General features: G+C 36.5%; 1 protein-coding gene across 1 annotated transcript; it reads right to left on the reverse strand.

Moving 5' to 3' along the window:
* Nucleotides 1–7946: 7946 nt before the first annotated feature.
* LOC141841113 (probably inactive receptor-like protein kinase At2g46850) lies at nucleotides 7947–10825 on the reverse strand. The gene is made up of 3 exons (XM_074729234.1): nucleotides 10029–10825; nucleotides 9468–9551; nucleotides 7947–9017 (listed from the first exon to the last, which is right to left on the reverse strand). Exons 1-3 carry the CDS (start codon nucleotides 10804–10806, stop codon nucleotides 7951–7953), a joined length of 1929 nt encoding a protein of 642 aa, XP_074585335.1. The 5' UTR covers nucleotides 10807–10825; the 3' UTR covers nucleotides 7947–7950.
* Between the last annotated feature and the right edge of the window lie 2307 nt (nucleotides 10826–13132).

A 13132-nucleotide genomic window follows, 5' to 3' on the forward strand; every position in this document is an offset into this window, starting at 1 on the left:
AGGACGAGAGGAAGAACAACTTGAAAAGAATAGAAATCACGGGAGGGGAAGAATACTTCGGCGTCTAGTGTGGAAGAAGAATCGCAGCTTCATTGAAGAGGGATCGGGGGCTGGAGAAAGCTTCGTCAACGAGGAAGAAAGGAAGATCGTGAGTCTTCGGTGAGGGAGAAGAATCATGGCTATGGAGGAGGAAGGAGTGGGCTTCGACCAGGAATCCGGCGAGGAAGGAGATCGCGAGGCTTCGGGTGCGATTGGGATCACGATTTTGGGAGGAAGCTTCGCCGTGGTTGGGAGAAGAAATAGCTTAACGGGTTTCCTAACGGGTTTAGTCCAAGATCCAATAGCCATTATCCAATAACCCCTATGCCTAATTAAGTTATTAATTAGGCTTAAATATAACATATGGGCTTTTCTAATTGGGCTCATTTAAATGGAGCTTTAGGCCTAGCTCGATTAGGTTTAATAGGGTTGGTTTAAAGGGTTAAATAGACTCTCAATTGGGTTAGCCATATGGGTTTAACCATGAACCCAAATGTGAAACTTAATCCACTAAGTGTCTAGCCTTTAATAATTAATTAACCCTTTAATTGGCTTCATCAATTCCCTTTTAAATCTTCGGGTAAATTTATTTGCAAATTACCCCTTAAGTTCTAGTATTTTACAAAAATAGTCAAATTGGTAGAGTTCTTACACGAATTGCAAGGCAATATAACTGTGATGACAATGATGATGATGACATTTCTAAGGACATTGATGATAAAGCTTCTAGTGACAGATCTGGTCACGTTAGAATTGGTGGTAGAAGAGGAAGGACAAATGATTATGTTGATAGAAGTTTGGGAATATCAAGATGAAGATTCCTTCATTTCAAGGCAAAAGTGATCTAGACGTATATTTAGAGTGGGAAAAGAGAGTGGAATTAGTGTTGATTGTCACAACCGCTCTGAAGAAAATAAGGTAAAACTTGCTGCTGTTAAGTTTATTGATTATGCTATTATTTGGTGGGATCAAATTATTCTAAGCAGTAGAAGAAAACAAAGAGAGACTCATTGACACATGGGATGAGATGAAATCTATAAAAGAGAAAGAGATTCATTCCCTCACATTACTATCGAGCTTTGTATCAACAATTACAAAGTCTAACACAAGGGTCCAAGACTGTGGAGAAATACCACAAAGAGATGGAGATTGCCATGATTCGAGCTAATGTGGAGTTGCAACATTATGTAGTGGAGTTGATTTGAGCAATGACTTGAAATGGTCCATCGCCTCGTGGATGCAATTTAGTAAGGTAGAAAATTTTTCCTTTCTTATATGAACCCCAAACCCAATCTCCTGGTTTAAAGATCACTTTCTTTCTTCCCTTGTTGGCTTCCATAGCATATTGTTGGATCCTCTTTTCCCCACATGTTATAGAAAATAAAAGCTTTGTTGCCAACTTTCCCTATAAGGTTTTTCAAAAGTAGCTTAGGAATATTGTATCATGATTTGAAACTATGCTTCTTGACACTCCATGAAGTCGCACGATCTCTAGAAAATCTGTCCACAACAATTATAATAGAATCCATACCTCATTTTGATTTAGGTAAGCCTACAACAAAGTCCATGGAAATATCCACCCAAGGTTCACTAGGAATTGGTAAAGGTGTATACAATCCATGAGGTAAAGATCTAGATTTTGCTTGCCTACATGTGATACACTTCTCACAAAACTTGACTACATCTTGTTTCATGTGAGGCCAAAAGAAATGCTCAACCAAAACTTCTAGAGTTTTTCTTACACCAAAATGTCACATTAGTCCCCTACCATGAGCCTCTTGGATTAATAATTCCCTCAATGAACAATTAGGCACACACAACCTATTGACCCTGAAAAGAAACCCATCATGCCTATAAAACTTCCCAAATGCAGCATGTTCACAAACTTCAAATACATTTCCAAAGTCAGGATCATTAGAATATAGATCTTTAATGTATTCAAAACCCAACAATTTAGTGTTCAAAGTAGAGATCAAGGTATACCTTTGAAACAAAGCATCTACAACAATATTTTCCATACCTCGTTTATACTTGATCACATAAGGAAATGACTCAATGAACTACACCCATTTTGCATGACGTTTATTCAACTTACTTTGGCTCTTCAAATGCTTCAACGATTCATGATCAGTGTGAATGACAAACTCTTTGGGCCACAAGTAATGTTGCCAAGTCTCTAAAGCCCTCATCAATGCATGCATCTCTTTGTCGTAAGTTGGATAGTTCAAAGTTGCTCATCTAAGTTTCTCACTAAAATAAGCAAGGGACTGACCTTCTTGTATTAGCACAACTCCAGTATCTATTCCTGATGCATCACACTTAATTTCAAAAGTTTTAGTACGAATAACCTTAACTTTCTCTTTATCCACTGTTATTCCCTTAGCACTAACAATATAACTAAGAAACTCAATCTAACTGGTGCAAAAAGAATATTTATATAGTTAAGTATACAAGTTTTTATTTCGCAAAATAAGTAGAACTTTTTGTAAATGATTTAGATGTTCATCTAAATTTTTGCTATAAATCAAGATGTCATCAAAATATACTACAACAAAGTCTCCAATAAAAGCATGCAAAATATGATTCATTATATCTAGATTTCTCAAAGATTGGATAGGTTCTTTACTTTTGACCAAAGTAGAACTTGCATCTTTATTCTTAGAAAACTTGGTCTAGATGCAATTTTATTATCTCTTTTGCTCCAACTAGATTTTCAAGTGGATGAATTAGACCTTTGCCCATGCTTGGTTGAACCCTTTCTTTTGAGTTACCTTTCAACTTTCATGGATATGCACCATATGTTCAAGCTCCACATAATGTTGCAACTCCACTATATTTGTAATTTCGGGATTCAAGCCTTGCAAATATTATGCCATGGTTGCTTCTTGATCCTTCTCGACTTTGGCCCGAATCATAGCATCTTCATCTCTTTGTGATATTCCTTCACACTCTTAGACCCTTGGGTTAGACCTTGTAACTGTTGGTATAAACCATGATAGTAATGTAATGGAATGAACCTCTTTCTCATAATAGATTTCATCTCCTTTCTATTATCAATAGGTCTTTCTCGATTTCTTCTCCTGCTTAGAACAATTTGATCCGACCAAACTTAGAACAATTTGATCCCACCAAATAATAACATAATCAGTAAACTCAACAGTAACAAGTTTTAACATTTCCTCTTCTGAGTAGTTATGGCAACCTAGTTCTGCTTTCTTTCCCACTCCAAATATACAAATGGATCTCTTTTGCCTTGAAATGAAGAAATTTTTATCTTGATATTTCCCAGATTTCTATCAATATAATCATTCATCCTTTCTCTTCCACCACAAATTCTAGCATGACCAAATTTACCACTAGAAGCTCTATCATTAGTGTTCTCATAAACACCATAATCATCATCTTTTTTTTCATCACGGTTATTTTGTCTAGCCCTTTGTGTTGGAACTCCACCAACTCAGCTCCTTTGCAATCCAATAATTTTAGCATCTTGTGATTCATGCGCTTCAAGTGTTGTCTCAAGGTACATTGTTCAAGTGATTTTTTAGGTCTTGCTTCCTCTCCATTTGTCACCATTAAAACAATCTATTGACACTCAATCACTCAACTCACTAAGGTTAGCTCTTTAAAGAAATTAGAATTGAGGCAATTCCCTATAAGCGTTCGTTAACTAATTGAGAAATTTCAAGGGCAAAGAATAATGATTATGATAAAAGATAGGAATTGAAAGAAGAATGCAACTTAGCAGAATTGATAAGCTTTAATTAAGTGCTGAATTTTTTTAATAAAATTGAATCTTGGTAAAATTTATGAGAATGAAGAATAAAAATAAAAATACTAGAAATAAGTGTTGAAAGAAGTTTGCCAGAATTTAATCTAGGCAGATGTCAGAATTGAATCTAGGCAGACACCAAAATTGAATCTAGGTTGAACTTTAAAGAACATATGGAATTGAAAGTTAAATATACTTGAAATAAATGTTGAAAGGAAATTTTTTAGAATTTAATCTAGGCAGAATATAAAGGAATGTAGAATTGAAAGTTAAAAAGTAGTAGAAGGAAATGCAAATTAGAAAAATAAAAATAAATTTATTTCTACTCTCTCTCTTTTGTTGCTTTTCTTTTGTTTTTTTTCTTTTTGTTCATTTTTTCTATATTTTGGAATCTCTTCTTTTTTCTTATTTCTTTTTTGTCAAAAATCATAATTTCTTTTCTTGATAAGATAGGAATGATATCAACAAATATCAAAATATGAACAAAATAAATAAAAATTATAGCAAGGATTCAAGTACAAAAAGAAACGGATAACCAAATTGATTTATAAAGAACCTAGTCTCTGATACCAACTGATGTGAACCCAATGAGAATATATCTCATTTCAAACCAAGCTAAGGAGGGTGCCTTGGTTCCACATGAAGCTGCGTAGAGGTTATAGATACACTCCTAACTCAATAGGGTACTGACTTGATCAATTGAGTTTTTTCTGCATATGACAATGTATTTTTGGGCCAAGCATTAATTTTCCTGATCAGAGCATCGAACAGTGGAGTATATAATCAATGAGCTTGAGCTTTGCAAAAGCCAGTGGAATCCCCAAGTATCTAAAGGAGTAGCACATATGGAAATGTAATTGTTGGATGAATTTTGGATGATAATTGCATAAATTGTGGGTAAATAATAAAGCCACAAAGATAAAACTTTTATTGATGCTATCTTTAGAATGGATTAAAATATGATTACTTTGGGTTGTTACAAAAAGAATAAAAAATATTGTCCAAATAATGTGAACCCAATCAGAAAGATGGGTGAACCCACGACAAGTTGATAAAATGGATGAAAAAAACCTCAACTGAATGCTTAAGAAAACACGAGCCATGGTATAGAAGATAGAAGATGCCACAACCGTGGAATTGAGATTGATAAGTTCTAATTCAATGAAGAACTAACAAGTAAGAGCCACACCATGTTTTAGATTGAAATGAGTTAAAAGTTAATGTGTGGCCACCACCCCCTTTATTTATAATTTTAGGGCGACCTAAAATCCTAAAAGATGAAAAGGAAGTTCATTTTATAAGGGCCTATGTAGACTACATAGTTAGTTTAGACTTAATGTACCATTACAACACAGATAAAGTTATCAATTGAGCCTACATATTAAACTTGTCTTTTTCAAATCTGATCCAATTGTAGCTTTGACCATAACATTTCAATTAACCCATTAACTGCTTCCTTCATCTTTTTTAACCTTAAACCTTGTAGTTAGGATCCATTGATATGTAATGGATCATCAAAAAGATCTAAAGTGGGGTGTTCCTTTCTTTCCATAGTCTCTTAGCTTGATCCCCATTATTAGCTTGCTGAGCCATAACTTGTTCTCCTTCTTTGACTCCATCATTCCCACTGATGTAGTCAAAGATGGAGAATAAGTTGCGGTTCAACAAGCTAATGATGGGGATAAGCTAAAGAGCATTCCACTCTAGTTGTTATTGACGATCCATTATGTATTAATGGAGGTCCAATTACAGGGGTAAGGCAAAATAGATGAAGGAATTATTTAATGTGCTAACTGAAGATGTTAAGATCAAAGTTACAACAACCAAATTCAAGCCTTAGATGAGCTTAATTAGTCTCTTAAGCTCATCTAAGACTCAATGAACTCCACCCATTTTGCATGACTCAATGAACTCCACCTATTTTACATGACATCTATTCAACTTTGGCTCTTCAAATGCTTCAACGATTCATGATCAGTGTGAATGACAAACTCTTTAGGCCACAAGCAATGCTGCCAAGTCTTAAAGCCCTCACTAATGCATACATCTCTTGGTCGTAAGTTCGATGGTTCAAAATTGCTCCGTAGTTTCTCACTAAAATAAGCAACAGGTAGACCTTGTATTAGCAAAAGTCCAATACCTATTCCTAATGCATCATACTCAATTTCATAAGTTTTAGCAAAGTTAGGTAATCTAAGTAATGGTGTAGAAGTTGGTTTCTCCTTAAGTAAGTTGAAAGCTGAATTTTGTTCACTATCTCAATAAAAACCAACATTCTTTTTAACAATTTCAGTAAAGGGTGCAACTAAAGTACTAAATTTTTTTAACAAATCTCCTATAGAAACTAGCCAAACCCATGAAAACTACATATCTCAATTATGGTTTTTGGTGTTGGCCATTCACGAATAGCGTTAACCTTCACTTTATCCACTACTATTCCTTTAGCACTAACAATATAACCAAGAAACTCAATTTGACTAGTGCAAAAAGAATATTTTTGAAGGTTAGCATACAACTTTCACAAAATAAGTAGAACTTTTTGTAAATGATTTAGATGCTCATTTAAATTTTTGCTATAAATCAAGATGTCATCAAAATATACTACAACAATGTTCCCATTAAAAGCATGCAAAATATGGTTCATTAATCTCATGAAAGTAATAGGTGCATTACTTAGCTCAAATGGCATGATTAACCATTTGTAGAAACCATACCTAGTCTTAAAGATAGTTTTCCATTCATCTACCTCACGCATTAGAATTTGATAATACCCATTCAAATCAATTCTAGAGAAAATACAAGAACCATGTAGTTCATCTAACATATGATGTGAACCCATGAGAGAAAAATCTCAAGAACCGACAATGAATTGAAGAAATAAAGAAGAAAAATCTAAATCGATAAGAAGGATGAATAGAATCTCAACCTAATACTTAGAAAAGTCGAACCTTGTTATAGAGGAAGAGGAAAAATGCCACAATCTTGGGATGGAGGTTGATAAGTATTTGAACAGCATAAGGGGATGTCTTGATAAGTTCTAGTTCAATGAAGAACCAATAGTGAGAGCCTCACCATGCTTTAGATTGAAAAAAATACCAAAAGATACATGTGTGACCGTCACCCCCTTTATTTATAGTTATAGGGTGACTAAAAAAATCTTAAAAGGCCAAAAGAAAGCTCATTTAATAAAGACCTCTGTAGACTACTTAGTCATTTTAAGCTTATGACATCATTACAACCTAAAGAAAGCTAGAAATTGAGTCTATATATCCCTACTACATAAACATGAGACTTAAGTGGCTATTTATGTCCATTCAAGGCTTGAATTAGGTTGACTAAACTGTATGACTTGTTCTTGATTAAATCTTCTTCAATTGTAACTTTGGGTTTCACATCTTCAATTAGCACATTAAGTGTTTCCTTCATCTTCTTAGCCTTAGCTCTTGTAATTGGGCCTCCATTGATGCATAATGGATCACCAATAGCATCTACAGTGGGTTTAGCATGATCCCTATTAGCTTGTTGGGGTTAACACTTTCGGCAGAAAAAGAAAGTTAAACTTCAGATGATCATTAAAAATGGAGCATTAAAAATTATGCATTGGACCAAGAACATAAACATTAGGGGACATATTGCTTTGTAGTTATGATTACAGATCATGCTAGTTTGGTGGCAATAATGCAAACAATTGATTACTTTTTTGTTTAGCAAGCAAGGTTAGGGCTCCACTGCCAGTGCCAATCTTTTATTACATTTAATTTCATAAGTGGAGGTTGAGCATTTTATGGTCTGAAATCAAGGAACATTATTTTCATGCCTACATTTGTAGGCAATTAACCACAAGGACAAGGCCAAAATATTTTTTTTTAAGAAAAAAAGAGTAAAGGTGGAAGTATAATTTGAATAAAGATAAAGTCAGAAAAGAGTCTTTTGGTGCTCTGTAAGCCATGCACTTTCTAAAGTTCTCCAAGCATTGTTTCTCAACCACAAGAACTTAGAAAAGGTTTAAGATCTAAATAACAATGGCAGTAGAAAATTAATTAATACACATTAGTGGGTCATGGCATGTTCATCCATACATGCTTAAAGTACTTTAAAAGGAATACACATTTCAGATGAACGGTCATCTCAGATATGTTCTAATTTGCATTCTGAACAAAGGAAGCATGCATGTTATCAGGAGACATCGACACCATCTGCAGAAGGCTAGAGTTAGAAAATGTCACCTCCAGTTTAGGCTCTATTCTGCTACTGCTGCACATGTTGTCTTGCATGATAAATTTCAGGTCCTTCACGACATCAACCATGCACGGTCCGCCATTTTCCTTACTGGACAAGCACTGAACGACAAGGCCTACTGCCTTTTCAATCTGCTCACGGTGAAGTGGTGGCTGCTCATGAAATCTGAGATATGGATCCACAATCTCATGAAACTTGTTACTTTCAATCTTAGGCAAGATTGTATCTGAAAGATTTCCAGGTTTGGAGCCCATGATTAGTTCAAGTAATATAAGACCAAGGCTGTAGATGGCATAAGTATCATGAGAGACCACGTATGAGCAGGATCCATTGACAAGTCCAGATTTTAGGAACTCGAAACCAGTAACTTTGGCAGAATAATAAGTGTCTATAAGTATGTCACTGGTCTTGAGATCTTCAATATAGCTTGGTATCGAGATTTCGTATTGCAGGTATGCAAGGGCACTTGCAATTTCAGAAGCAATATTCATTCTGAGGTACCAACTGAGGCCAATGCCTCTTTCACGTCTTAAATGTTCTTCAAGTGTACCATTCGAGAAATGCTCATGTACTACAAGTAGAGTCTCAGCTGAATCAAAGCAAAACCCAATGATCCGGGCAATGTTTCTATGTGAACAATGAGAAAGAATCTCTGCTTTGTGCAAAACTTTTCTGAGGCTTTTTTGGTTCTGGCATTTAAATTTTTGAACAGCCACATTTGTGCCATCACCCAATCTCCCTAAGTGAACTGTGCCATCAATAACATCAACAAGATTTCTATCGTTTTCAAACCCTCGTGTAGCTTCATTCAGCTCTTTGTATGTAAACCGACGTGTGTTACATGCCTTTCCAATAATATTGGGAAGAAAGGATGGATCGAGATCGGACATGTTCTCCTTCAAAAGTTTTCTTAAGAAAAAACATAATACGATGATGGCAAGTAGAACAAGTACAGAAAGAAGAACACCTGTTGGAAAAATAACCATGAAACATGACAATTTAAAGTAAAAATAGATATAAAAAGAAGACAAACAGATTTTAATCCCGCATGTTATGAACAGAAATTAATAATATTGATGGTATGTATTATGTAGATATCATTACACTTCTTTATCATTGTTTCTGTATTTTAGCAAATAGTGTTCTACCTTTAAGAATCAGAGATTCAAGAGTTAAGAAGTGTTCAGTCTTTGCATCTGAGACTAGTACATTTATATATAGGTACTGACACCCAGGCTAAGCAAAATTCTCTTTCAAAGTAGTTATTTGAATTTTAGGGGGAATTCACACACAGATTGTTTAAAATCTGTGTTTAGCAAAAAGTTCGGTAGAAAGTAGAAATGCACTAACAAATCAATATTAAGATTTGGAGATGTACAAATATGCAATAGAAACAAGATAGATAATGGGCACGTACCAGAAAGAATAACCACTCTTTTTCTGCAAAACCTCCCCTTGCAGCACCCTACGTCATTCTCATCTTGAGGATCACTGCTACAGGCTGTAAATAAAATTAAAATTTGTTTAACCTTCACATACTTAATCGAGTCACTGGAAAAAGTAACAACTCCATCAAGTAGTTAGCAGAAGATGAAAGAAAGCAAACTATATTGCCAATTATTGCAGCAAAATATGACATGCTATAACAAATCTGACAGCTATAAATTGTGATAAATAAGAGGTGAAGGGAAAGGAAGAGTTGGAACTGATGAGCTAAGATGGTGCTAAAGGCATTCAGACAAAAACAACCAAACTAACAATTCTCAACCTTGAACCTTCAGTGTGATCTAAAAACATAGTAATAGAACGATTCGAACAAGTAAACCATCGTAATGCAACCTATTGAGAGAAAACAGGCTATAAACAAAAACGGGCAGGGAAAGCAACAAATCAAAACGCTGTCTTTCTTTTTCTTTGTTTGTCGTATTGGAACGCGAGGCAATGAACATGAATAATGTCTCAAGTCCAGCAATCTCACATTTAAGACATCCGGTGCCCCCAGCAAAACCATCTCCAGTGAATCCCGGTGCGCAAACGCACCTAAAACCACCTCGCACCGCAGTGGCGTTCACCACCACCGCACCATCCGCGCACTCAGTCCCATTGGCGTGCCCCTTCGGCACCGCCCACTCGACTTCGATCCCCCTCTGAGCAGTAGCCGTTCCATTGCCGGAGGCGGACCTCACCACCGCCCAGCTGGAGAACCCTCGACACCCGAACTCGCCGAACACCGAAAAGCCGCTCCCGACCTTCCACACACTCCCGTCCGACAGCGGGTAGCAGCAGCCGAAGTCAGTAAGGTTGGCATCGCAGCCCCGGGAGGCGCCGATCCGCTCACATCCGGCGCGGCAGATGGAGGAATCCTCGCAATCGTAGAGGCGGAGGAGGTTGTCGGCGGTGACGGCGAAGAATGGAGTGGAGTCGAGGCCGAAGGAGCGGTTGACGTCGGCGTACCATCGATCGCAGGAGAGGGTAGACGGGGAGGAGTAGTCGAGGAGTAGGGAGCCAGAGGGGAGGAAAGCGAGCACGCGAAGGGCGGAGAGGGGAGAGAGGGATAGGCGGAGGTCGTAATCGGGGGCGGAGCAGGAAAGGCGAAGGGCGGGGAGGGAGGGGCCGCAGGAGTCATTGACGTAGAAGGGGAACGGGATGGGGAGGGAGCCGCAGCGTTCGCCGCAGCTGTTAGGAACCACCGGCTGGGCGGCGGAACGGAAGACGAAGAGGGCCAGAAAGAGGAAGAAGGGAAGAGGAGGAGCCATTGGAGAGGAGGAGAGGAGTGAGCTGAGCCCTGAGGCATTTGGGAACGGAAGAGGAGCCGAGTCGTCTTTGTAGGAAACAGGGTCCGGGGAGGAGGACGAGCGCTGCTTCCTTTCCTCTTCTGGGAGCGCGCGAGCGAGGCGAGAAGGTGGCACGTCGTCGGAAACAGAGATATAAACAAGCACATCACGAATCGGGAACGGAGCGGGCACGGGGATCCATTCCCAGACAGGGCGCAGCGACGAGAACCACTCCCCAGTCCCCGCCCACCCTAAACTGGTATCCCTTCCGAGACGAGGTCACGAGGATGCAGGAATGCGACGCGTGGAAGCCAGATAAGCATGAACAAGCGTGTCCCGTGTTCCGCCGTGTTTTTGTTCTTTATCAGGGATTTTAATTAGTTTTGGGCATCATGAATTAATCCTTGTAAACAGCTCAAAAATGTAGCACGTGGGAGGCAGTTGGTACAGCTCGAGTACTGCTCCCCGAGCCGGATATATCGATGCTCACGATCACGTGACATGGTCTCTTCCCTCGATGAACAGTAGAATTAAACAAGGAGGTTTCAAATACGATGTACCAACAATCCACAACACATCACGAAGCCGGAGATGATGCGATGAAGAATGTCGAGGTGGTGTGTGAATGATCATGATCGATTGTACTGTCTATTAATTTCCAGAAATATATTATTTTAAAACTTTTGCTATGAAATTATCTATTATCTCAAGAGACTTTACTTTTCCTATGATGATAAAAAAAACATTACTTATTTTCTGGTAATGACAACGTGATCTCTGATTTTATTTTCTGTTAAATTTACTAATTCTTAGTTGATGCTAAGAATTAGTAATTCTAATTCATTGGGAGTTCAATATCTCGTCCATGGCTTAGTATAATGGAATGGTCGATAAGACTATATGGATATATCATATCTCTTTAAATTTATCAACACAATTCTTTAAATTGAGGTTGAAAAAGTGAATGAAAAAATTATTCCAAAATAATTAAGAGGATATTGCATGGATAAATTTGACTCCAATATAAATTGGAGATTAGTCTAATTAAGACTCGTCCATAATCTTACGTTGACTCCTCCATTTAATAAATATATATGTACACTCTTAGCCCATGCATGTTTGCGTTGCAAATTTGCAATCTTACGTTGACTAATTGTCATTTAATAAAGTCTGACGTCCAAAATTAATCTTCAGAGTTCTTGTAGGATTTGAATTTTAATTCTCTTAGTTAGCTTTGTCATTATACCATATCGATAGGGATAAAAAATGTTCTGATAATTTAACATATTTAAATTTCATTCGATTAATTTTAAATATAAATGCAACCTTCTCTTTAATTTACATATTTATTAGATTTAAAGTATATATATATCAAATTTGATATCCTCATATACATGCGCAGTGCGTGATAGATGATTCCAAACGATCAAAATAGTAACAGTATCATTTTTAATTTTTTTATTTTTTTTATATATATATATATATATATATATATATATATATATATATATATATATATATAAAAGATATTAATTTAATTTAAATTTAAATTTTTCTTTTTATTGTTTTTATCATTGCATTTAAGTTGTCAATTTGATTTAAGCTTGTTGACTTGGTATGTCTCGTCAAATAATTAAAATAATAAGGTTGAAACTTTATTAACACATTTTAAAATGGATTTAGGTACACCAACTTATCTAAGCCCCACAATCCTCATGAGTCGGTCCTTGACGGATTTGGGTTGCTCTATAGGTTGAGATTTTTTTAAAATTTTAAAATTAATATAGAAAACTCAATTGATTAGTAGTGAGTTTGATTCGTCTAAATCGTAATTCTAATTTAAAATTTTCAACTTAATCGATTTAAATTATAATTTAATTTAAAATTTTTAAATTTTTTATTTTTTAATAAGTTCATGGTTGACTCGTCTAATTGCAATCCATTTTGAATTGGATTACAAATTTCTCAATTGATGGTCCGGTTTGATAGCTCTTTGCATCATCCCGTGGAGATAAGATCATTTTCCTTTACTTATACGTGGATTAGTGCGCCAGATGTTGATCATTTTCCTTTACTTATACGTGGATTAGTGCGCCAGATGTTGATGGCGGCTGCGTGATCTTTTGTTAGATATCTAGTGTATGCCAACATTAATTGACGTCACATGCATCTACGTCATGCAAGTTACACAAGAGCGCTCTGATCTCAGCCTCAACGAGACGACCTCAACGACCGAACACATAAATTAAATCGAATTAAATTTAAATTTATATTAATTTGGTTTGAGTTTAAATATGAAGTAAAATTG

Source organism: Curcuma longa, chromosome 11, assembly GCF_044706935.1.
Source record: "Curcuma longa cultivar G26 ecotype Majalengka, Jawa Barat chromosome 11, ITB_CL_G26_1.1, whole genome shotgun sequence".
Taxonomy (NCBI): Eukaryota; Viridiplantae; Streptophyta; class Magnoliopsida; order Zingiberales; family Zingiberaceae; genus Curcuma; species Curcuma longa.

Excerpts from the sequence above, each read along its gene's own strand:
- LOC141841113 (XM_074729234.1), bottom strand. The coding sequence starts at position 10,806 with ATGGCTCCTCCTCTTCCCTTCTTCCTCTTTCTGGCCCTCTTCGTCTTC. Across the intron at positions 9,552-10,028 it reads GGGCACCGGATGTCTTAAAT|CCTGTAGCAGTGATCCTCAA; the intron begins GTGAGATTGCTG and ends TTTTATTTACAG. Across the intron at positions 9,018-9,467 it reads AAGAGTGGTTATTCTTTCTG|GTGTTCTTCTTTCTGTACTT; the intron begins GTACGTGCCCAT and ends TTTTTCCAACAG.